This window comes from Strix uralensis, chromosome 1, assembly GCF_047716275.1.
Source record: "Strix uralensis isolate ZFMK-TIS-50842 chromosome 1, bStrUra1, whole genome shotgun sequence".
NCBI classification, from domain to species: domain Eukaryota; kingdom Metazoa; phylum Chordata; class Aves; order Strigiformes; family Strigidae; genus Strix; species Strix uralensis.
In genome coordinates, this window is record NC_133972.1 from 74793973 (window position 1) to 74819633 (window position 25661).

Genomic DNA, 25661 nt, shown 5'->3' on the forward strand with positions numbered 1-25661 from the left:
AAAAAAAGTGAATCTGCATCTCCGTTGCCTAAATTGGGGGGTGGTTAATATACACTCCCTGGACTTTCCTTTTGTACATAGTATATGAATTGCAGTATTTCCTAAGTATTTCCAGATTCAACTAGTTTGTAGCAGTTATATTGCACATATTTCCTAGTTTTATTCCCAATTTTACATGACTATGCTTTACACACACCTAAGATTAACAATTCACATCAGTGTGACCTTTTTCGCACTTCCTCTCTCTTCTTACACCTTTACCTGGTCCCTCCCGAAGAGCCACCTGCATACAGCTAGTCACACCTGCCAAAACGCTGCTGTCAGTAGCCATGTGGCTTCGAGACAGTTCCTGGGCACTGGCTAGCTCGGGCTACTTTCTTCTCCAACTGATTTTCTGGGTACTCCTGCTCAAGGCGCGTCAAACCCAGCCAGGCGTCCTCTCTGGTTTGAAGATTTTGTCTTACAATCTGTCAGGCCACAGCACGGGGAGTGGGACCAGGCCGTCGCTCTTTCGGGGGCCCGCCTGTGACCCCCACATTTTACAGGGGTAACGAGGAGACCTCACTCTTCAGCCCCGGCTCCTACTTCCAACGGCCGCTCTCTTCCCTCGGCAGCAACCCCTCAGCCTGTCAGCACCGCGGCCGCCGCCCTACGCTTCCCCGGCACCCGCAGCCGGAAGGAGACGGGGCCGTTACAGCCAAGCGGGACGGCCGAGCCCCGCCCGCCCGGCCACGAGGCGCACGTCCGCTTTGAGCCGGCACCCGCGAAGAGCCACGGGCCGACAAAGCGCCGGTGGCGGCGGGGAGGACGGCGGCGGGGCGGCCGATCACCCCTCTCCACTCCTCAGCGGCGGCAGCGGCCCTCGGGGAGGCGCGCGCTGCCTGCCCCCCCCCGCCGCGCGCCGCCTGACGTCACGGCAGGCGGGCGCACGTTACGCACCACATCCACGCACCCCGCCACAACAGCCCTCCCTGCGCGCGCGCACCCTCCCCTCTCCGGCGGCCGCCGCCTCCCCGCGCCGGCCGGGCTGCGGGCGCTGATTGGCCGCCGCCTTCCCGCTTCCTTCTCCCCGTCCGAGAACCCGCCATTTTGAAAACCTTGTTGATTCCGGCTGAGAGTGATCGGCCGCGGGACGCGGAGCGCGCGCCTCGGGGGGGGGGGGGGGGGGGGGCGCAGTGTGTGTGCGTGTGTGTGTGTGTGTGTCACTGTGCGCCAGGGCGCCCGGCCCCGCCCCCTTCCCCCCCGCCCTCTCCCTCCTCCGGTAACTGCCGCCTCCAGCTGCCGCCGCTGCTGCCGCAGCCGCGCCCGAGGAAGGAGCCAGAAGCCGCGGCTGGAGCTGAGGTGGGTCCTGCCGCCATGGTCATAAGGGCAGCCGAGAGCGCACTCCCGCCTCTCCCACCTCGCCGCGGGCGGGGCGGCCCAGCGAGGCGGGGACGGGGGTGACGAGGGGAAAGGAAGCGGGGCCGCTGCCCCGCCGGGGGGACGCCGTGTGCCGGCAGCGGTTGGGGCCGACACCCCCCCCGCCGCGGGGGCTGCTGCCCGCCCAGGCCTCCGCGGGGCGCCGGACTGTGTTCTCCGCCCGAGAGGTTTCCTGGGCGCTGTGTCCCGCCCCGCGGCCCGGCGGCGGGAGTGGGGCGGAACGGTCTCGCTGCCTGCTGGTTCGGGAGGGGGATGGCACTCGCCGCTGCTCCCGGCCGCCCTTCTCCTTGGCCGCCGGCTCCTCTGGGCGGTCGCCGTCGCTTTCCCGGGCCTCCGGCTCGCAAGTCGGAAGGGGACAGGTGGCGAGTCCGTGTACGAAAAGTCCTGGAGGAGGGTGGGAGGTGCTGCTGTGCACGAGTGTCCTCGGGGCGGCTTGTGAGATACCCTCTCCCGGCCGAAAGTACCTCCGACTTTAGTCTTCCTAAAGGCGTATCCAAGTACTCTTTTTCCCTAAGCAAGGGGTCCTCCGCACAGACCTGGTTGCTGAAAAGCTAAAAAGTCTTTAACTTTCCTATTCCCCTTCTGCTCCCGTTTGAAGGGGAAGGAAAGACAACTTGTAGTACTTCGCTTGCTTTTTCACTTGTGCGGACAAGCAAAATTCAGAGAGAAATACCGTAAAAAAGTTGGATTACTTTTCTGTGTCAAACGAAAAGAGTTTTTTTTTTTTTCTCCTCACTGATTCAGCAAAGAGTAGTAAACTTCCTTTTTCCCCTTGCTGTTGGTAATATAATTCATGTTTTCTGTCATTTGGAGTGCTGATGTTCCCTGGTACCTGCTAATATTGCACATAAGCAGATGATTTCATTGTTGTTTATTGAGTCTGACCTCTTGCAGATAATATTGGCTTTAATATCGGAAAAAGAAAATCGTGTTATTTTTTCCACAAGGGCTTGTACAACCGATGCTGTATTTTGTTCTGGATCTGTAAACAGGGAAGGATTTTGAAAGCTAGAAATTTTCTAAAATGAACAGATATGGTTATCTTCTTATGTTAGATAGCCATTTTCTGTCAGTAGGGAAATGGTACTCACCAAAGTGCGATATTTTAACTTTAAAGTTAACAAACCATTTCAAATGCTAAAAAAAGGCTCCATTTAAATGTGCTAAGTATGAAGCATTTATTCTTTTTTGTTGTAGATCTGCAGATTAAAACCAAAAGGCATTCTCAAGCCCTAAGATGTCAAAGCTATTTGAATTCTGAAAGCAGTGTTAATTTTTTTCCGAGTTACTTGTAACTTTTATTTTTTATTTTTCTGTTCCCATTTCATATCAAAATATGTAGTTTGTTTAACTTATTAGGAAACTTGTACCTGTATTTACCGTGATCAGAAATAACTATTCAGTTTATAATATGGTGCACTGCAATTGCGATATCTTAAAATATTACGGTTCTTAATAAATAACAGCATCAGCTGCTTTGAGTGGGTGTTTCAGAATGCTTCACAAAGCAAGCTTGAAGACTTGTGTGCAGAATTTACAACCTTTTAAACTGTTCTTAACCAGGCTAGTTGCAGAATGGATGGCAACTCCTCCTGAAAAATTGTGTGTATGCAGAATACTTTAGTGTCTTAAAGAATGTGAACAATCACAATATGAGCACTATTACATTACTTCTACTGTACAAGAAGATGTTTTTCAAAAGCAAGATTTCATGTATTTTTTATGTATAATGCTATATTGATGATGGTCTCCCTGACTGCTTTTTACAGGACCATACACCATGTCTTCTGTTGTTTCATCAAAAGAAGATACGATGTCATCTGAAAAAGCAGATGAGAAACAACCTGAAACTGAAAACAAAGCTGAGGAGAGTGATGAAGATGAAGAAGAGGAAGAAGAGGAGGAGGAAGAAAAGGGTACTTGTTTTTCCACTGAATAAGTTGTCCTTTAAAAAATGCCGAGCTTACTGAATGCAGTCTTCTGTGATCTCAACTAATTGGACAATTATTGTTTGGAAGATTCCATGGTATCTCTACCTCATGGGTCATAAATCACTTCCCAGTAGACTATAACAGGCAACACTAGAAACAGTGATGCTGATGTTCCTTGGGAGAGATTGAAGGAATTGCCAGCATCCTGGATTCCTACGCTAGGGCGTTGTTGTTGTTATAAACTTTTAGATTACTATAAGAGGTAGCATCCTTTATAAAATTATTTGTGTAAAAATGCATATCCAAAAAAGAATCCTTTTTTGCCTGTAATGCTCTGAAGTGATCCATGTTTGTGGAAGAGAGAAACTTGAAAAATCTGTGCAGTAGCTTTGGAAACAATACAGATGTCTTTGCTTAATGACTGTGAATTAATTTATTGGGTACCAAAATTGAATTATATCAGAGGGGTTATATTCCATTTGACTAATTTGGCCAATAAAAGTTGCGGCGACATCATAGGATGAGCAAGCAAGGCAGATTTTGTGTTGTGGTGTGTAATTGAAGAGGGTAGTCAAGGAATACAAGCTGTGATAAAGGAACTACTATGTGAAAATGTTAATTTCCATCGTGAATGGCACCTGTTTTGCAAATGAAAGCATCTGTGGAAATAGAGCTGCCCTATGGCACAGTGATAACCAAGTCACTGATGGTCTTGGATTCTTAAGAGCTGAAGTTTGTCTTTAGGAAAGGTAGTAGAAAGAAAAGAGATTATGTCCTTTGGGAAACAAGAGAGTAGTAATAAGAATTAGATTTTTAGAAACGACTGTTGTTTGTGTACACGCAAGTATGTTTTGCTCCGTTTTCAGCAGATACGTATCTGGTTTTGATTATGTTCATACAGATTTTGAAGCTGTTTTCCGATGTTAAAGCCAGGTTAGTGCGTCTATTTAGCGTTAAGGATAGTTTGATTTGAGGTAAAGTATTTTACTATGAAATGTTTAGGTGAAGCTTTGGGTTTTTCTCCTGGCATGGTATCATTAAAGTAGTGCTGTCCAGTGTATACGTAAAACAATCTAAATGCATTCATCGCCAAGCAGTACCAGAATTACTGGGAATAGTATTCTTGTAGTATTTGTGACAGTCATATTGTGCCCTGCTGAGTGTCACACTGCGTAGCCCTGAGAGGTGTGGTACAGTCCCACTGTGCTTGTGCTTCTGCCTCTCCTGTTGAGATGTGTGAGCCCTCCAGTCCAGTAGTGGGAAGAGAAAGTGCCTGCAGGCATACTGGACTCTCCTTTTGCCCATCTGGTGGTAGTATTCTCCCCGAGAGAGCTAAAGTAGGCCTGTGCATGCAGGGCCTGTGGCATTCCAGAAGGAGACTATGCAAACAATGTCAGTTCTGTACCTCAGAAAGGCAGTGAAGGGAGAGAAGGATGGGTTTCTGAAAATACATAGTGCTGCAATCTCCATCATGGGGTGAAGTTCCCTTTAGGAAATGCCCTGTCTTGTCTTCAAGGTTAAGTTGGATACAGGATTGTGGTTAAGAACTAGAGACTCGTCTAGTTATATATATATATATATATATAGCTCCACAGAATCCCATTGATCTATTAGCCAAAGGTTTGAAAGTGTCATAGTACCTGGTTATATCATTACCCATTCTTGGTTTGCCACTTCAAAGATTCAGTATTGTATTGCCTGTCTCTACAGTCAAATCTGCTCATGTAATGAAGAATGTTGCATTTAAGGAAACTGTTTTTTGCAGAAAAGAGTCTCATTGTTGAAGGAAAAAGGGAGAAAAAGAAGGTAGACCGACTGACCATGCAAGTGTCCTCATTGCAAAAGGAACCTTTTACAATTACACCAGGTAAGCTTGTCCTCTCGCATAAGAATTGTGAGTGTTAGGTATGATAACATAACCTCTTAAAAGATCAAATTATTAATTTGTTGTAGATGAAACCTAGAGTCCTAGACATGTAGATGAACTAGATGTAGATGAACCTAGAGTCATGATCCATTTTAAAATAGTAAGGCTATTATAATTATATGCAAACCCTCTTTTATTCTGTAACATCAATTTAAGCCATAAAAGTTTTATATAATGCCTAAACTTACCTGAAATAGTGTCTTCAGTATCTAGCCACCACTAGCAAAGGCAGGAGCAGCTAGAATAAAAAGAAATGCCAAGTTATTGTACCCTGGTCTAGGTAGTATAAGCAAGGAAGATAAAAAGACTGTCAGGATGCCTAACTGACAGGAAGGGGCCTGCTTAATGTTTGACCTATTATAATGGGTGATGCTATTCTGAAATAACTTCTTTGCTTTTTTTAAAAAAACAGTAGATATTTGAAGTTATGAACACATAGGTAAATATGAATGTGATGAATAGCATAATTGATTTTAACTGTTTCAGGAAAAGGACAAAAACTCTGTGAAATTGAAAGGATACAATTTTTTCTGAGTAAAAAGAAGACAGACGAACTTAGGAACCTGCACAAACTCCTCTACAACAGGCCAGGCACTGTAAGAACTTAAAAGTCAATCTTGTGTATTTATTAGTTCTCATGCATACTGAAAATGTTTGTAGTATAGTTTTTTACATTTGCACGTGTGGATCTACTTCTTAAGTGTCACTTATTATAAGCTACTTAGAAAATGAATATTGCAGAACCAGTGAAGCAAGCCCATCATTTTTCTAGCTCTTCTAAACTACTCTCCCTATAAAAATCCTATGGGAAGGTCTACTGAATTGCATCTGCTTGAATACAGGGCTTTTACAAATTTTTTAATGGGGGGAAGGGTGGTTTACCTTATGAGGATGACTTGGAAGTAATTTATGGTTCACATGCTAAAAGCTGCTGACCTGCGGATTATAGTCAAAATATCCATGTAGTTACTTTGTTCAACAACATGTAGTTAGTTACTTTGTTCAACATAGCTTTTTCTTAGTACTTCTGTTTTGTTTGAAACCTGTTTGTGGGTTTTAATACATTGCTACCTACCTAGTCATTTTCCCATTTAGTTTGCACAAAACAGTAGAAAATAAAACTACATTATATGTAAAATCTTAATAGTGATTTTTGTCACATTTATCTAAGTTAATTAAAATATTAGTTAAAAACTGATATGCTCACTTTTGTATTTAAGGATGAAACTTATAGTAACAAATCTTTCTTGGAGCCCTTTAGCATGATTGTGCCTAAAATTTCAGAGTAAATATATGACCCATTTTCTCTGCTAATAGAGGTAAAATGGATGTAGAGAAATTAAGGCAGATTAAATTTTACTGTTTCAATACGCTTGCCATAGTTACAGGAATTTGTTTTTAATCTCTTTGTGTATTTTAGAAACTTGAACGGCTAGCACAGAAACTAGGACCTGAACAGTGCTAGTACAGATGCATGCTAACTGTAATGTCTCAGACCACTGCTGCAAATGCGAGGCTTGTTTAAATGGCAAAGAAAGATCTGTTGCCTCAAGTATTCAGAGAAAGAACAGTATATATTCATTAAAACCTACTTCTGTGAATTATGCTATTTATTCAGTATGGCAATAAACCAGACCAGAGAATTTCTGACTCAGTGCCTACAGAGTTTTGCAAACTTTTAGATTGTCCTGCAGTAGAATTTAATTGTTTGATAGGAAAGGTACAATGGCAGAACCATGTAACTTTCTGAACTAACTGGCTTTACTGTGGAAGTCCTCAAACTGCATTCATTTACCCTTCATGAAACCAGTAACACTTTTCTACTGTCTTTGGGTAGAAGTACTGGGATACCATTACCTCAGAGTCCGTCTCTCCCATTTTAGATTGCAGATCTGGGACGTAACTGATTTTAGAGACTGTATTCTTTATTGATTATGCAACATGCTACTAAGAAACTTAACATCTCAATGATACTGTTATTAATAATTGATTTAGTAATAAATAATAAATAATCTAATCAACTAATAGACACACAACTGTTTACAGTTTTATAATTATGTGCAAATGATATAATTGTAAATTGATACTTAACACTCCTAAATCATACTAATTAGACACAACTGCTGTTGAAATACAGCTCTCACCCTTCCCTCCCACACAACTTAATTGGTTGCAATTCCACCCTGCCTTTGCTCTGCCCTCGCACATCTAGTCTTCTGGACTGCTTGGAGAGCCCAGCTGGATTGCTGCAGTGTCCCAGTGGTTTGAGTCCAAATATATGGGGATATATTTATTTGCTTGCAAATATATCAGTATGGTTTAATCCAAAACTATATTTAATCAGAATTGTAAGGAACTCAGAATGCTGTTTAATATAGTGTAGATCAGATGTTGTTCTGTATGTGCTTTGGATGGTAACTAACACTTTCAATAAAACATACCAGTACCATCTGCAGATTTTCTCTAGGTGCTGGACAGAGATAATTCTCTTTGGAAAAGGATCTTAGCTTTGTTAAAATTGTAAACTAATGGAGAAACACCAGGAACAAAATTTGTAGAACTATTGAAAATGAGTTCAAATTATTCTTGATTAGTGTTAAAAAGATCTCAGAAGAATGAAAGATTTGGGGTTGTTTTTTAAATTACTTTTTGATAAAAGGAAATGGAGTGAAAACAAAGAATATATTTGGGATCTTGATGGGAACTATTTTCTCATTATAAGGGCTGTTGCAATGAAAATTCAACCCTATTCAGACTCCAGGTATAATGGTAGAAGTTGTGAATTGGGTGGTGTGTAAATGCGAAAATTGGTCATGCTAAACAAAAGGTTCAAAAGTACAGTCATGGTCCTGTGTCAGACTTTAGAAAAGGAAGTAAAGCAAATCTGCTTTAGCAGATTATATAGTAAAAACAAAATTCAGTATTCTATAACAAATTACATGGCATGAAGCATGCAACAGGCTTCATCTGATCATAGCTGTCCAAACCTGTAAATAGTCATGCAGTACATTCTAAATAAGTTTGAAATGGCAGGTGATTTTACCTAGTAAGTTATTAAAAGGAATTATAAGTACCGAGATCACAGGAACTTAATTGTAGTTTAGCTGTCATGAGATAAATACAGGCATAATCTGTTGTTGTGGTTTAAACCCAGGTGGCAGCCAAACACTATGCAGCTGCTCACTCACCCTCCCCCACCCTGGGAAATGGGGGAGAGTCGTAGAGGTAAAAGTAAGGAGACTCGTAGGTTGAGATAAAAACAATTTAATAATTGAAGTAAAATAAAACTAACTTAATAATGATGATAACAGTAATAATAGAAAATACAAATGAGTAATGCACAATGCAAATGCTCACCACCTGCCAACCAATGCCCAGCCTGTTCCTGGCTAGTGATCCCAGGGAAGAGAGAATCCCAAAACTGCAATCCCAGAAGCGAGAGCCAGCTTCCCGCTCAACCCTCATCTATACACTGAGCACAATGTTGCATGATATGGAATATTCCATTGGCCAATTTAGGTCTGTTGCTCTGGCTGTGTTCCCTTCCAGCTTCTTGTGTCCCTGTGCACTAGCAGGACATGAGAAGTTGAAAAGTCCTCGATTTCTTAGCGGCAACTAAAAACATCCGTTCATTATCAATATTCTTCTTGTACCAAATCTCATAGTGAATCCAGAACACAGCACTATTCTAGCTACTAAGAAGGAAAAATTGTCCCTATCCCAGCTGAAACCAGGGTATCTATGTAGGTTTAACTTAAATGGTATAACTTTTTGTCTACAGAAAGCTAAAGGCTAGAATATGTTTTTCTTGTATGAAGAGTTAACAAATGTAATTGGATTAAATCTTTTAAAGTACTTGCAATGGAAAGTAATCTGTGTGTTCTGTTCTAGGTTGCTTCCCTAAAGAAGAATGTGGGTCAGTTCAGTGGGTTCCCATTTGAAAAAGGAAGTGACCAATACAAAAAGAAGGAAGAAATGTTAAAAAAGTAATGATCGCTATTGCTACTTAACATAGCTTGATTTATGCTATACACTTTTTATTTTCAAAATTTTACTTCAGATTAAATTTAAACTTTAAGCAGAGTGGTTGTTTTCTAGAGCTCTATGATCTGTTTTGAGCTTATTTTAATCACCCAAACTGGTCTCTTAAGACAACTTGAAATGTATTTAAAAAAGTTAAATTGTGAACATTTTATTCACAATTCCTAGAGTCTTGGCTTTAACTATTGCATGCTAACTAGCAGATTCTTCTGCCACGTGAGAGGAAAACATTATTTCCCCAGGGCAAGCATAGTGTGAATACATTGTGCTCTATTCATGGTGCAAACTTGCATCCTTCTGTGCCTCAAAACCTTCCTCCTTCAGAATCAAAGCCATTTCTACTTATTGTGTATTAAACATACAGTCTTATTCCTAGAATTGCTGTAGCAACTAGTCTAATGGTTTTTTTTACTGTCTCCCCACTTAAGCTCCTTCTCTGTTAACAGGAGAAGCTGCTGCAGCTTGGTTTTGACTGGACTGAAAGGGTTTAAAAATACCATTGCATATTTGTGCAGCGCGTTGTAACAAATGAAAGAACTTGTAACTCCTACATGACTGATTCTAAATCATTTTTTTCAGTGTCAGTTTGTTGATAGTGGGAAGGCTTCCAGAATTTGAAACTTGCAAATCTTCCTTCCTCAAATATGCAGTTTTCCAGGAGTAGGGTTTGTCAAATACATGTGAATCTACAAGACAAACTCTGTCTCGGGATGCAAGTTTTGACTGTTTCCCGCTGGTTTAATTGGATAGTGTTTCCCCTTATCTGCGAAAAGTCACAAAATTAAGTATTTTTGTACATTTTTTCATATTTTTCATATGAAAGAACTGCTGGTTAGGTTTTGTTACCCCTCAGTCCTCAGCAAATATTCTGAAAACTGTTTGCATTGTCACTCTTACTGAGCCCTGTGTGCTTGTGTTACTGTGGTAAATCTGCTGCTCTTCATAGCTATGTATGAAACACTGCTGATTAGATTATTAGTTCTGACTATATGGTTGATTTCTGCCCACGCTGTACACTTGCATGCCATCATGTTTTAACAGTATTGAACAACATGAACAACAGACAAAACTTATTTTGCAGAATCTTGCTGTTGAGGTTATAAACTAAAAAGAATGAGGGTTGAGGTTGCTGTGTGGCTTAGAGTTCTTTGATTTTATAAGTCAGAACTAGTTGCTATGGCAGTTACTCACTCAAAACTTGTGTGCACTTGTTTATTCCACACTTGAACTGCTTTTTAATATTTAGTACGTTGTTTGCTGTTAACCTGCAGATGTACCTTTAAAGCGTTAAAAATATGAAAGGATTTGGGAGGTGATACTTATTCTTTGTATATATTAGTTCTAAGTTAAAATACGAGGACAAATGCCATGTGTAACACAAGTCATAAGGAATTTTATTTTTATTTATTTAGCAATAGAATCATAAAATAGAACCATAAAATCCTAAATTCGGTATCCAGGGTCCTGAAAGTCTGAAACAGAAACTTTGATGCTGTGCAGTTTTTAAATCTGTTAACAAGTTAAGTGGTTTTAACTCTATAGTAGTATTGTCTTTTAAAATGCAAGAGGCTGACTTGTGATTATGCAGGAATACCTTACAACTATTCAGTGTATCCCTAAAAGCTAAGCAGGAAGGCTTTCCGCGTGTTAAGATCACACAACGTTTTTTATAATCTCCTCTAGAAAAATGATTGCAAGATTTTACTTTATCATTAGAAGGATGGTGGGTGAACTGTACTTTGAGGCGGGGTGATGCACCAAACCAGTTAAGATTTCCTGTTTCCATGCCCATGGGAGAACAAAGTTGTTCTGTCCCCTAAAAGTCTGAATTTAAGGGGACAGTCTGAAATTAAATGCTACTTTAGAGAAGTTGTAGGCCATGGTGAAATAATTGCACCAACTTTTTAAATATACAGTGAAAAATAAGTTTCCTTTGACTTTGATTATTAGAAATAGCTATTACATTTGTGAAAAACGGTCAGACAGTGAAATCCACTTTTCAGGCAGCATTGTACAAAATAAGTGAAGAGGAAAACAAACATTTGAAGGGAGGTAACAGGTAGAATAAGAAGGGTTTTTACTTTTTTTTTTTAAAAATCTCATTAAGCTTGCATTCTGATGTCATACCCTCACAGGATTTGACTTTTTTTTTTCCACTTTTTTCAATACCAGTGGGGCAATTGATCCAAGATCCTTTTGGAGTAAAGGGGGTGAATGTCAGAGTTTCTCTTAACCTTCTGTCTTTATCAGAGGTACTTCTATAAAGGGGTAAGGAACCAGAGAAAATAAAAGCCAAACCTCTACTCCCCTTAGAGTTCCAGTCTTTTACCCACTGTATTTGTTTTCCAAGATGGATTCTTTCCAGTGTGGTAGATTAGGAGAGATTCTGGGGAAGATTTTTTTATTTAAAGTAAGATTTTATATTTTTTTAATATATCCTAATTTACACACATGTGGATTTGGGAATTTTGTTTTACTTTGCTTTATGTAATGTGGTGGTTCTTTGCTTAACTATAGGTAAGACTGGAAGCATAGTTAAGTGTGTATATTCATGTCTATTGTCAGGTTGCAGACACAAATAAGATAGCAACTTCTAGCAGTCAAATGTTGACTGATTGTTTAGGATGTCATACTGAATCTTTTTCTGGTGTTTTGTTGTGTGTTTTGTTTTTTTTTTTTTCTCTCCAGATTTAGAAATGCAATGTTGAAAAGTATCTGTGAAGTTCTCGACTTGGAAAGATCAGGTGTTAATAGTGAGCTGGTAACCAGAATCTTAAACTTCTTAATGCATCCAAAATCTTCAGGCAAGGTAAGATGCAGGTTGTTATGCTTGCTTTTATAGCTCTGTTCTGATGAAAAAATGCAGCTGTCTCTATTGCTTATTGTTTGCTTGTTAGCAGTGTCGATACAATTACTGTTCTAACTTACTGAAGTAGCAATGGCTTCTTGAAAGAGAGTAGCTCTACTCCTGCAGGCATCCATAACAGGGTGAGGACTTGCATAGAAACTATATGCTTACATGTAAGTACACCTGTTATACACTGTTAGTACACAAAAGTTTGTGTGGTCAGCACATGAAACTAGGGATATCCATACCCAAATGCCATAAGTAGCTTCTGCTTTGTGGGTGAATGGAGGGGAATAGACATAATAAGTGAGCAGGAAAGAAAAAGAAAAAGTAGGAGGTGTCAGAGCAAGGAAATAAAACATGAAAGGACAGCAGAATAAGCTGTCAGATGTTATCTGGGTATGCTACAAGTTGGCAAGTGTATGCTATCACATTTGGTCGTCACAAAATGGAATTTGTTGCAATACTAGGAAAACTTGCTTTAACTAGTATACGCTAGTGTATTAGATTCAGTGCCAAGACTGCTAAACTAGGTTATTAATCTTCTTGGACTTTTAGTTTTTAATCTAAAAGCAATACTTAAATGTTGCTCAGGAAATTAAATTTATTCCCAGCAAACACTGGTAAGTGATATGAACAAGGAGTCTGCATGCTGTCTTAGGGACACTGGTACTGAGTGACAATAAAAGGCAGTTTTGCGTAAGACATGACAGAATTCCTGTCTTTAAGTCTTCTGAGGAGTTGTCAGCTAATTTGTTACCAGAATAAAAAACTTGCTTTCATGGGTTGGGAGGGTGTAGGTAAGTTCATTCTTTCTTGCTTCCCTTCCCTAATCCTCAAGCTTTGAAGATTTGTTTGGTTAGTGGACTGGAAGGGGTGCTTAGCTTAGAACTGAAATTTCATTTTGCTCAACTCCATCTCTGTAATAAATTTCTGCTTACTGCAAAATGTTATGGCTTAAGCATAGTACATAAAATAGCCCTAGGTTTTGTTATCAAGACTTGGAGACCTCTATATTTGTTTACAGTTCTTTCATGTGATTTGAAGGTATTTATATTTTTAAAATTCACTTTTGTATTTCTACTTGGATTACACACATCCCTGTCTCTCAGCCATTGCCAAAGTCCAAAAAAACACCAAGCAAAGGTGGCAAAAAAGAACGCAGTAGCACTGGAACAACAAGAAAAGCAAAACGCACCAAGTGCCCAGAGATCTTGTCAGATGAATCCAGTAGTGAAGAAGATGAAAAGAAGGAAAAGGATGACTCTTCAGAAGAAAAAGAAAGTGAAGATGAGGTAATGAGGTTTTTTTACTTGTTTTTCAACATAGTGTTAAAAGCATTTGTCTGCAATTTGTCATTATGTGGTTGTTATCAATTGGTAGTTCTTGGAACACAGAGTTGGGGGGTAAGTGATGTTTAACTGAATGGTTTGAAAGGAAAGGGAACACATCTGCAATTTATAAGAGATTTTCATAATTTCTTAGTGCATTAAAGTTAGAGAATCAACAAGATAGAAGGCAAAGGTTCTGATTCTTGGATGTATATATGCACCTTAAAGCCATTTGCTGTATGTCATTTTGGGGCAGTCAGGATTTCAAACATAATTGCATTTCTTGTATCATCTTGTGTTGACTTTATTGTAATTTCATAAAAATTCCCAATATTTGTCTTTTTTTTTTTTTCTGTGTAGGGTTTGATTGGATACCTAGGACTTAACTTTGAATTCAGGAGAGGTCCCTGACCTACCTGGCTGCATTGTTTTGGATCTTGATTCCATATTTCTCCTGGTTTTTATGTCCTAACCTCTCTTTTAGGGTTCTGTGTCATGGATCGCAAAGATAAAGTGAGCAACATAGTAAGCAGCCTTACAAAGATCCCTGCAATCGCTGAAGTGTTCTCACCTCGCTGTATTTTCTGTTCTCTGTTTTCTTTGAAGCTTCTTTTAACCTTGCATAGTAGGAGAGAAATGAGATGAACTTTTTACTTAAATAGAAAATACCTTTCCCTGTGCATTCCCTTTCAGCCCTGTACTTAGTCACAGAATAGACACACCACGTGGAGGGTCAGTACAAGTGTACAGCTGATTTGTGCACAAAAGTGTACAGTGATTTGTCCATATGCCTGAAGCCTGGGAAAAAGAAATGCAAAGGAGCTGCAGGCTCCATCTTATCCTATATTTTGATTTAGATGGGACTGCCTTTTTTGCCTTAATCAAAGCCCTGCAACAAACAGCAATTAGTTGACTGTTGGTGTCCAAGGAAATTCTTTATGTAAGCGATGGAACCTTTGGCTGTAATGTAAGACCATTATTTACTTGGGTTATGTTCTGTCTATTGCAGTGGAAGTGTGACAGGCTGTTAAGTAAATAGTCTGAGCTATAGAAAATAGTAACAAAAATCTTTTGTTGAAAGGCCAATTTAGGTAACTTTAGCAGTTTGTCTCATCACTGTCATTTTGATAGGTGTTGGTTTTAATTTTAAAAGGTGGTTCAAGGAAATTCCCTATGCCTTCATGAAACAAACTTAATTCTTAGGTTGCCTTTTCTCTTTCCCCATAAATGGCAAATTGAAAGAGGGCTGAAATACTAAAAGTTAATTTTGTATTTGTTCATCTCTTCAGCAAAACAAAGGAATATTGCTTTCAGAGGCAGGAGTTGTCTTTTAGAAAATTTTTCAAGAACTCAGTTGTTTAAAAAACAAACAGAAAAACTCCAACCAAAACAAAACCCCCAAACAAACAAACCTCCCAGTAAACCCTGTTGATCTAACTGGATCTTCTTTGCCTTCTTTCAGAAAGTAGGTGTTAGGTATGTCTGCCAGGCAGAAGCTGAGTAGACTGAAGTCTTTGGAAACGGAAGTTGACTTGCATGGAGTAAAAACCTAATTGTTACAAAAACACTAGTATGTCAAATTAGTTTGAATATTAGGAAATGGGAAATGTCTGTGTTTGTAGAGCTTTAAGATTGCAGCAATTAAAAAAAAAAGTTAGGTTTATGACACCCTTTAACATGCTACAGGTGGAAGGATGTAGGCAGCACATCTGCTCTGCTGCCCCAACTCCACTGGAATCTTAGGTGTGGAGTGGCTGGAGTAGATTGTCCTCAGAGTTGCATGTCTCTCTTGACTGCAACTCTCTCTTTAAATACAATCAAACAAAAAAATCTTAGTTACTGAGAAGCAAAAGATACCTGAAATGTGAGTGCCAGGTTTAACTTCTGACTTTGTAGCTGGTGATGGAGTTTTAGCAGAACCTCAAAAGCTGAGAAGTTAAACTACAAACATTTATTTAGAAATGGGGTGATCCTTGAGTGTATTTTCTGAATTTCAACAGTGAAAGCTTTTATCCTTCATTTAACACCGTAGAACAAGTACAACTATAACTGAGCAGCCCAATATAAATAAATATAATCTGGTTTATTAAATACTAGTTTCATGAGTTGTACCGGGTACTAATGGGGGAAGCAGTTAAAAGTTATATGAAGTAATCTCAATTGTTTTGATGTGGTAGTTTGCTCAGTTGACTACACTGCCATTTTAAATATAAATTAGAATTACAAATTTAGTAACTACTGTTAATTTGTTTTGTTTCATGATGTTCTTTGTCTGAAGTATAGTTTATTTCTGGTTAATGTTCCGTGTTTGTTTCTGTCAAGAAAGTTTTCAGCCTTGTCAGAAGTACTTTCTAAAGATTTTTGTGTTAAGCACACATTTGATTTTTGCCAAAAATGCAGTGCGCTGATGCGTGTGTACTATATGTATTTATGTTCCAAATTTCTTCTGTTGATGTTAATGCAATGATTTTTGGGGGTTATTGTAATTAGTCACAATAATTGTCCAAATTATGGATTAGCTAATGTAGTAGTGCAGAAAATTATCTGCATGTAGTCTTAGAGACCTATAGCATCTAGAAGTAATTGAATACAACATACCATGTCCTTTTTTTAAAGGAACATCTTTAAAGTTATTTTACAAGATAATTATAAGTAATTAGGAATAGAAAGTTGTAGCACAACCAAACTACTAGTACCACCAAAAAACTCTAGCTGTTTTAGCTTAAGAGTCCATGTAGAAGGACAATGTGAAATTTAAAAGGAATACTCTTTGTGGACATACTCCCCCTATGGTATAGAGGTACAAACTGCTAGTAAAATATAGTAATTAAACTTGCTGATTTAGTTCTTACTGACAGAAAGGATAATTTCCATTGTGGAAAAGAGGTATGGATTGTTTGGGTAGAAACCATAATTTTAATCTTCTGTTTTTCTTCTTTATAGCCCCCTAGAAAAGCATCTAAAAGAGAAAAATCTAGAAAGATGACTTCCAAAGCCAAGAAAGCTGTGAAGGGTGCAAATGTCAAGAAGGCAGATAGCAGCACTACTAAAAAAAATCAGAACAGTTCTAGAAAAGGTAAGCGCTTTAAATCTTTCATCCTACATTGTCTTGTAGCTTAACTGGCATGCTTATTAGAAAGAAAGCTTTAGTACCGAATTGTGAAAGAAAACGGATTTGGTGAATTTTTGGGTTTGCTACTTGATGTTTCTTTCCTTGCAACAGTAATTAAAAAAAAAAATCCTGATTTGGGTATACTTTATGTAATTTCTGTTGTGTACATATATACTTTTTATTTGCATATAAACTAAAAGTGTCAACCTAGTTTTCCATTCTGCTGGAAGAATGTTAGCAAAATTCTGTTGGTGCCTTTTTATGGTGACTTCATGTGAATCTTACAATTGATTTGGTAGTATATATCCTACTGTGTATGTCTTGCTCAGCAGTTTGTGATTTTTGTTAACATAAATATGGGTTCTGCATGCATCCTGTTGCTATTGGGTTTCTCATATCTGACAACGTGCATAGAAGATATACATACATTGAGTTTCTTAATATCTATGTAAAGATTGCGGCAGTGCAGGTGGGGACAGACTGGTTTCTTTCTAAGCAGCTTTGCAGAGAAGGAACTGGGTAGGGCAGATGGTTCTTGCAGACAACAAGCTGAACCCAGTTCAGCAGTGTGCCGTTGTGATAAGGAACACTGACAGCACCCTGGGCTGTTCAGCAAGTGTGTAGCCAGCAGCTGGAGGGAGGGAGGTGGTTATTATCCCCTATTCAGCACTTGTGAGCCTGCCTCGGCCGTGCTGTGTCCAGCTTTGGGCTCCCTGGTGCAAGGTGGGCATGGACACACTGGAGTGAGTCCAGGGGAGGGTCACCAAGACGGCTGGGGGCTGGAGCCCACCATGTAGGAGGGGAGGCAGAGCGAGCTGGGCTTGTTCAGCCTGAGGAAGAGATGGACAAAGGGGGTTCATACTGCAGTCTGCAACTATCAAATGGGAGAGTATGGGGAAGGTAGCACCAGGCTCTGCTTGGAGGTGCACAGCGAGAGGAGGGGAGTGACAGACACAAGCTGCCACCAGGGAAATGAGTTACATGTTTAGGGGAAGAAAAGCTTCACCATGAGGGTGGTCTCACAGAAAGGGAGCCTGGAGCAGTTGTGGAATCCCCATTGCTGGAGATGTTCAGAGCTCAACCTGGCAGGTCCCTGAGCCACCAGCTCCATGTTGGCCCTGTTCCAAGTAGCAGCTTAAACCAAGTATTTCCAGAGGTCCTTTCTCACCAGAAATTCTCTGGCTCTCTGAAGTAATAGCCATATCTCTGTCACAACTGTAGTATGAGTTATTAATGCAGCATATATCCATACTGCAAACAGTTCATTTAATGCCTGCATTGGCATATGTATACTATAGCACAAACATCAGTTCAGATTAATTGCTCTGCTTGTCAGCATATTAAGGAAAGGAATGGTTAAACTCTTAGGCTATGCTGAACTTCTGTCGTAGCTTTACTTCTCAGCAAACTGGCTTGTGCTAAACTCGATGTATTTTCAGATTGGCTGCTGGCAGTATTCATGGAGCTAACTCTGTGGATGTTTTATTTTGTCATCAACATATGCAACATTTATTTTTTTATATATTTTTTTGCATATAGGTTAGGTAATATTTTCATAATTTCTTCTTTACTCCTTCTGCATTTCTGTTTTGAGTGTATGTTCGCAGTGCAAAAATCAATGTCAAGTAGGTCTTTCTGTAAGCTCATTATCTAGATTGTTTGGCATCTGCTCTGAATTGTGTCTTGTTGGCAGTAGAGGAACTGAGTAGATGTTGGAGTCGTTCAGTCTAATTTTTTTGCTGATGGAAAAGATTGTAGGAGTGTCCTGTGCCTCTTAACTTCCTTTATGATTCTCTTCATTTGTTGTCATGGTGTTTCTGATAACATGTTTAGTAATGCAGCATTGGAAAATTTCAGGATTCTAGTGTGCAGTGCTACTGGGGGGCGGGGGGGGGGGGGGGGGGGGTGGTGTGGTGGAATCCAAACTCCTTTTTAAAGCAAATAAGTACTTTTTTTAGGACCATAATACCTCAACTTAGAATTCTTGTAATAAAACTTTTTGTAGTTTGATAGATTAATCTGTCCCATACTTTCTAGAGTACATATTGATTTGTAAACTGATAGCTCATCAACACTGATGCGGATTCATAAATAAATGTAGTACTGATAGCATTAGCTTTGTTTCTAAATACAAGGTCTGGCAAGATGTCTGTTATCAGATGTTTGGGGAAAGTTCTAATGGCTTCTGTTTTGGAGGACGAAAGCAGACAAATTGAAAATCTTTCATTACAATTCAAATTATTCTTCATATTTAGAAAGTGAGTCCGAGGATAGCTCAGATGATGAACCCTTAATTAAAAAGCTGAAGAAACCACCCACAGATGAAGAACTTAAGGAAACAGTCAAGAACTTGTTGGCCAATGCAAACTTGGAGGAGGTCACAATGAAACAAATTTGCAAGGAGGTAAGCAAATATGATTTTTGCAATCTCTCTTTAGGCAGTGGGTTGTCTGTGAACTGACTTTTGTCATCATTTCAGAATGGAGGCTTGCACTGTGCACACTGCTTCAGAAACAAAGTAGTTTTGCATTGATTTATTTACTTGCTAACAGCTATAACAAGAAGAGCTTTAATCTTAAAATATGCAACACTGATATCTGACACTAGAAAGGAAATCTCCAGAGAAGAATTAGCTACATGGAAAGTAGCAGTATTACCTCCAAAACAACTGCCACGTATTACAGTGAAAATATTTGAGGTGTTGAGATGGTGCAGCAGCTTGCTGCTGTCTAAAGGGGAGGGGCTGTGTCCTGCTCTCTGTACATTTCTCCTGCTCACCTTGCTCTCATTCTTCATATGTTCTCTTTATGAGTCCATTCAACTCTCATCTATCAGCAAAAAATGAATAGTTCTCAGCTGAGTTAGTGAGTTGAATCAGTTCAGCAAGGAAGCCATTAATTGTCAGGACAGGTGCCAGGAAGGGACCACGTGGTCAGAAAAGGGAAAGGTGAGGAAAAATGACTGAAATACAGACAATGCTGTTACCATAACATTTTCTACAGTCAGTTATTTCACATGTTTGTTTTCCTGGTACTTTCAAGAAGTTGTCTTGAGAAAATTAAACTAGAAGTCATTCCTATGAGGAAATCGTATGTTTATATTTTGTACAAACCTTTTGTCATCTTTATAGTCATTCTAGAAGTCTGAAATTTGGAATACTGAAATAAAATATTCTGCATTGGTTGTTAGTGTTGGCATCTTTTTTTTTTATTTGGCTGGTCCTCTCCCACCCACTTAACAATAGTTGTAGAACAACAATTCAGATATGTTTACTTTTCTATTAGGATCATAATTTTACTTATTACTGAAAGATAAATAAGGCTTGGGATTTGGTATTTGTTTAGCTTCCTACACAAATGCAGGGGTATCTGACTACTTAGAGAGCATGTAAGACAAAGATTGGAGAATTCTTGTTTGCCTGACATGGCAAGCTAGGAGTTCCAATTTGTTGATGTGAAAAATTATAGTACCAATGTTTAGTCAGTGACCAAACAACAACAAAGTATTTAAATATTTATGTTGTCAAAATAAGGACAGGAAAATAAGCTTGTCACTTTCCATAATAAACAGAGGGCATGTTGGCAGTTGTAATACTAGAAGTACCACACAAATTTTTGCCCTAATTTCATTTAAGCTTCTTCTATTCATACAGTACATTGAATGAAAGTAATTTGAGGTTTGTTTTGTGTTTGTTTTTTTTAACTTTTTTTAGGTGTATGAAAAATATCCTAGTTATGATTTATCTGACAGGAAAGACTTCATTAAAAAAACAGTCAAAGAGGTAAAGACTTTATCATTTAGAAAACATTCTGGGTTGGGTTTTTGTTGTTTCTTCAGCCTATTAGAAAGTGGCATGGCATCCTGTATAGTATTGGAAGTTTAGTGCTCTGATATTTATTTTCTTTTGTATCCCTCTTTCAAAAATAATTGTTCAGACTTTATTGTCTTAGCATGCCACTACTACTCTTGTGAATTACTTTGGTAAGCAGAACTAAAGTTAAAGCCATCATCATTTTTAATGACTCTTACTCTCTGAAAGCTATGCATTTGCTTTAAATAACAGCCTTGGCTGCAAGGTGCACTATAATTGATGCACTGACCACATACATTCCTAGGTAACAATGCATGAAGGTTGTATAAGCTCTGCGGACCTGCAAGCTCTGGCCATGAGAGAAGGCAAAAGAGGATAATGATAGCTCACTTTTCTCTCTATGTGCTCCTGGTAGCACAGTTACAATGTTGCCTTTGAGTGTGCCGCACTGAAGATTAGGCCTGATCTAATGTACTCATGACAAAGCGTTTATTGTTCAGTCTGTGGTCGGTAACTTGTAAAAAAAAATTCAAGTTCAATTACTTTTGCCCCAAAACTAAAAATGGTACTAGAGAAGTGAGGTTCACTTAGTGGAGTTAAAGTAACTTTTCTTTCCCTTGTGGCTTCATTTGCAGATGTTGATATATGGCTATCTAGAAATTGTTCTGCTTATGTGCTTTGCATACATGTGCCACTATCAGCAAAGGCACAAGAGAGCAATTTGTCTGCTGTAGGGATGTTCTTGTTTTTTTGTGATAGCAAAGTAGAGTGTATTTTCTTGATACTCTTGACGCAAAAGGAGAGGCTGTATGTAATTGGACTGAAAGAAAGAAGAAAACTAATACACTTTTCTTTTCAGTTGATTTCATGATCTGATTTGACTGTGGGAAATGAAGATTCCTGATTTTATGTTCCCATGGATTTGAAGATCTGATAGGCACCAGCAAAAGGAATGTGTCTTACCCTTGTGGCATTTAGTCAGAGCTGATTCTGCTGATCTAATGTTAAGAGTGTTGATGTAAATTGCTTTGTGTATCTTTTAAAAAACAAACAAAAAAAACCACAACAAAAAAAAACCCCAAAAAACCACCAAACAAAACTGCATTTGATGCAGTTTAGTTGAACATACTTAAGTTTCATGCATGGCAATAAATGTTCCCTTTTTTATAGTTTTTGTACATTTTGAATTGCTTTGTACAACTAGATTTATTAGAACCATCATAGCTCTTTAGTGTGGATTACTAGCTTGCAGGAGACTTTAAAATCAAGTAAGATGAAAGCTGCTTATCTGCACATATACATGCAGAGACTGGAATATTGCAGTGTTGGTTATAAAGATATTTTGAATACATATCCATTCTGAAAATAACAAGAGTTAGTCACATGGTAATGTTTTTTATATTCTGATACATTCTACAGATGCAGAATTATTCTAAATCTAGATTACTGTCTTGCATGTGTAGGCACTGAGAGAACTGTCAAAAGCATGGTAACTAATTGGCATATAGATGTTATTTTTGTACTTTGAAAGGCTTTCTGTTGTGTATATAAAGTTATTTCAGATTTCTTTTGTGCAAATCAGTTTTTTAATCTTGTTATTTTAGGATTTATGACATGAAATGTCAGTGTTGAGCAGTGAGGCTGTGATGAAAAGTGGTATGCAGAAGTTTCATGAAACTACAAATAAGTTGAGGTTTTATGATGTTTGTCCTATGTTACCTTGTACAGAAACTAAACTGTAGTTTTATACTTAAGCTTTTCAGCGTTTAACTTTGTACAAAAGACTACAGATACATTTGTTTCAATGGCTTGACATAGTAAATAAAATCCCTCCAAAGGCTATAGGAAAATCTCTAAAGTTGACTTTGCAAAAAATCTTTTACGTTAGTGTCTTGACTTGATGGCTTAGCATCTCAGGAGTGGGTATCCAAGACATACAGCTGGGAGGCTCGATAGCTTTGGAAACCCACGGTGGAGCTTCTGAATCAGGCAGCATTGATGTATGTGGTTAAGCTCCCTTCTGTAGGGGAAAGCTGTTCTGAACCTGAGCCTTGGTGCCTCAACATGGACAATGGTACTTTTAAGCCTGCAGTCTTGAACTTTGGCCCACAGCTTTTCAGATCAAAGTGAAGTCTTCACATAAATTGCTGTTGTTTAGGCTTCTGTTCTTCATACACCTTGTTGCTAATATGGGAAGTCCTACGCTTAAAATCATTAAACTAATAGTTGCCAATGTGGGCTGCCATTAATGCCGTAAGCACAGTGTTCTTCTGACTGTAATATTGCTGGAAAGACAAAGCATATTTTTTGAATTTTATTATTGTACAGTTGAGAAATAAGGGTTCATAAATGATCTAAATTCTGAAAATGTTCAGCCAGTTAGACTATTAATCTTCACATACTTCTTGAATTTCTTTACATGTAATCATTTATAATAAGGCTGAATGTAATGGGGGGCTTTTATATTCAATAAATGTCTTTCACAAAAATGTAAATCAATTTTGATGATCTAACACTTGCTTAAATGTATAGTAAAAAAAAAAAAATCTATACAGAAACAAGGTTGTTGTCTTTATCTCATCAGGTAGAAACTATTCAAGCCTGATTCAGCAGGCTTCTCTACTTTAAAGATACTATTGCTGAAATGTATGTCCTTGTACCAGGATAAGATTTTATATCTTCTGTGAGGTTGGTTTGGTTTTGTTTTGTTGTTTGTTTTTTTCTGAACTATGTTAGTATAAAGAACACTTTTTAATTAGCAATTAAAAACATCAAAAGTTTTTAAGTCCTGCTTAAAAGCAGAAAGTTACTTGTGTCAAGTTTTTTGGTGGTTTTGGATGGATTTTCTACAAATACTTGAACTGCCTTGTGATTTTTATGTAAATATACCATTCAGTTTTAATTATGTGGGTCAGGAAGTGTTGAGTGATTCCCAAATATAAACATTTTATATAGTGTAAATTCTAATGAAAACTTACAAAAGCATTACTTGCCACGTTGGAATTGCACAGATGGATGGAAATGAACTCAACATCCTTAAAATACTTTGTTTAAATCTCTTAACTACAACTCAGTGTAGTCCTCAACAGAGAAGAATGTCTGAGCTGTTTTCCTGCTAATCCATACCAGTCTGGCTGCAGCTGATACAAGATTCCGGTCCTTTCTACAACTGGGGGAAAGGCTGCAAGACAATACAAAAAGGTAAATAAAATGTCCTGCTTTTCCTGATGCTATTGGATTAAAAACATAGCTGATCAGGGTTCTAAATCCTGTACAGACATGCTCATAAAACCCAGAAACTGGCTAATTGGATAAAAGGTAACTGAATAAAGTGTTCAGGTATATACCTTCCAGATGCTTAAGATTGTCCTGACCATTGTATTCTAGAAAAATAGACCTAACATCTTGATTTGATTGCTTACCGCATAATTCCTACAGTCCGGTGTATTGGTTCCTCTGTTCAGTTAAGTCTTTAGTATTCAGTATTTTGGTCAATGACCTTGCAAAACCATACAAATTAACTTGAATGGCTTGCTTATATAAACAATTGTTCTTATGAGAGACCTTGGCACTTGAAGTAACAGTGTATGGGCCCTGTAGGAGAAGGGAGATGGAAGAGGGCTAGATGGGGAAAGGGAAGAGTAGAAATTCTGAGTGAAGAGAGGTTACATGTCTTTAGGAAAAAAGCTGAGTTGGAGTTATGTGGTAACCATAGTATACTGCTCAGGCACATCTAACCAAGATGAAATTGGGAAGGCACGATGTTAAGGGCCATCCAACTTTTTTCCAGAAGCTCAAATAGACTTCTTGGACCTGAGCAGGCTGCTTATAGCATCTGTGTTCTTTACATTATCCTGTTCCAGGGCACATGACAACCCAAGATCTGTGAATGTCTGGGGTTAGATTAGCCAGCACTAAGCTGACCTTAAAAATAACCCTTTTGGAGGCCAGTGCTTAATCTGGACAAATAATGGCCCTGGCAGTCAGCATGGTGATGCCAATAAGGTTTATTAGCTCTGTTGCTGTTTCAGAGAGAGGGTAGCTCATGGCCACTTGGGTAGATCTAATTATTTCTGTTTCCAAACCAGAAAGTTGACTATAATCAAGTAGCCTTGACTGAGCTAGAGGAAAGCATTCCTGAAACTACCTCTGGTGGTTGCTGTTATTATTCTAGTTCCCTTTATTTAGGGAGAACAGTGGAAAAATCTGTAAGACACTGTAATACTGTCTGGAAACTTGCAATAAGAAATTTACTAAAATCAATGTTTCAGTTGCTTAAAGTTAAGAAACATCTTGAATGCTGACAAGTGTGTTAATTTCCTTCTGAAAGAAATGTTTCTCCTGCCTTTGAACTCAAAAATATTTATTCAAGCAAGTAGCTGGAAGTTGTAGGTCTAAAAGTTTATTTAGGTGGGCCTTGACTTGCAGGAGGAATGGGCTGACAGGAACCTCATAAAGGTCAACAAAGGCAAATGCAACATCCTGCTTCTGGGATGGAATAACCCCATATAACTGTGGATAGGGACAGACTGGTTTCTTTCTAAGCAGCTTTGCAGAGAAGGAACTGGGTAGGGCAGATGGTTCTTGCAGATGAGCTGAACCCAGTTCAGCAGTGTGCTGTTGTGATAAGGAACACTGACAGCACCCTGGGCTGTTCAGCAAGTGTGTAGCCAGCAGCTGGAGGGAGGGAGGTGGTTATTATCCCCTATTCAGCACTTGTGAGCCTGCCTCGGCCGTGCTGTGTCCAGCTTTGGGCTCCCTGGTGCAAGGTGAGCATGGACACACTGGAGTGAGTCCAGGGGAGGGTCACCAAGACGGCTGGGGGCTGGAGCCCACCATGTAGGAGGGGAGGCAGAGCGAGCTGGGCTTGTTCAGCCTGAGGAAGAGATGGACAAAGGGGGTTCATACTGCAGTCTGCAACTATCAAATGGGAGAGTATGGGGAAGGCAGAACCAGGCTCTGCTTGGAGGTGCACAGTGAGAGGAGGGGAGTGACAGACACAAGCTGCCACCAGGGAAATGAGTTACATGTTTAGGGGAAGAAAAGCTTCACCATGAGGGTGGTCTCACAGAAAGGGAGCCTGGAGCAGTTGTGGAATCCCCATTGCTGGAGATGTTCAGAGCTCAACCTGGCAGGTCCCTGAGCCACCAGCTCCATGTTGGTCCTGTTCCTAGCAGCTTAAACCAGGTATCTCCAGAGGTCCTGGGGATAAGACGATGGCAGTATTATGTAACTTGCCAT

The 25661-nt window shown here is 39.3% G+C and overlaps 1 protein-coding gene across 1 annotated transcript; it reads left to right on the top strand.

The window, feature by feature from the left end:
• Nucleotides 1-1157: 1157 nt before the first annotated feature.
• Nucleotides 1158-23225, top strand: DEK (DEK proto-oncogene). Its single transcript, XM_074870972.1, has 11 exons — nt 1158-1341; nt 3189-3335; nt 5116-5217; nt 5764-5873; nt 9169-9263; nt 12007-12127; nt 13279-13461; nt 16441-16573; nt 18865-19013; nt 20322-20390; nt 21280-23225. The coding sequence occupies exons 2-11, from the start codon at nt 3200-3202 to the stop codon at nt 21289-21291; spliced, it is 1110 nt and encodes a 369-aa protein (XP_074727073.1). The 5' UTR covers nt 1158-1341; nt 3189-3199; the 3' UTR covers nt 21292-23225.
• Nucleotides 23226-25661: the final 2436 nt, after the last annotated feature.

Coding starts and splice junctions, on each gene's coding strand:
- DEK (XM_074870972.1), top strand. CDS start 3,200: ATGTCTTCTGTTGTTTCATCAAAAGAAGATACGATGTCATCTGAAAAA. Junction 12,128..13,278: donor ATCCAAAATCTTCAGGCAAG/GTAAGATGCAGG, acceptor CCTGTCTCTCAG/CCATTGCCAAAGTCCAAAAA. Junction 19,014..20,321: donor TGAAACAAATTTGCAAGGAG/GTAAGCAAATAT, acceptor AACTTTTTTTAG/GTGTATGAAAAATATCCTAG.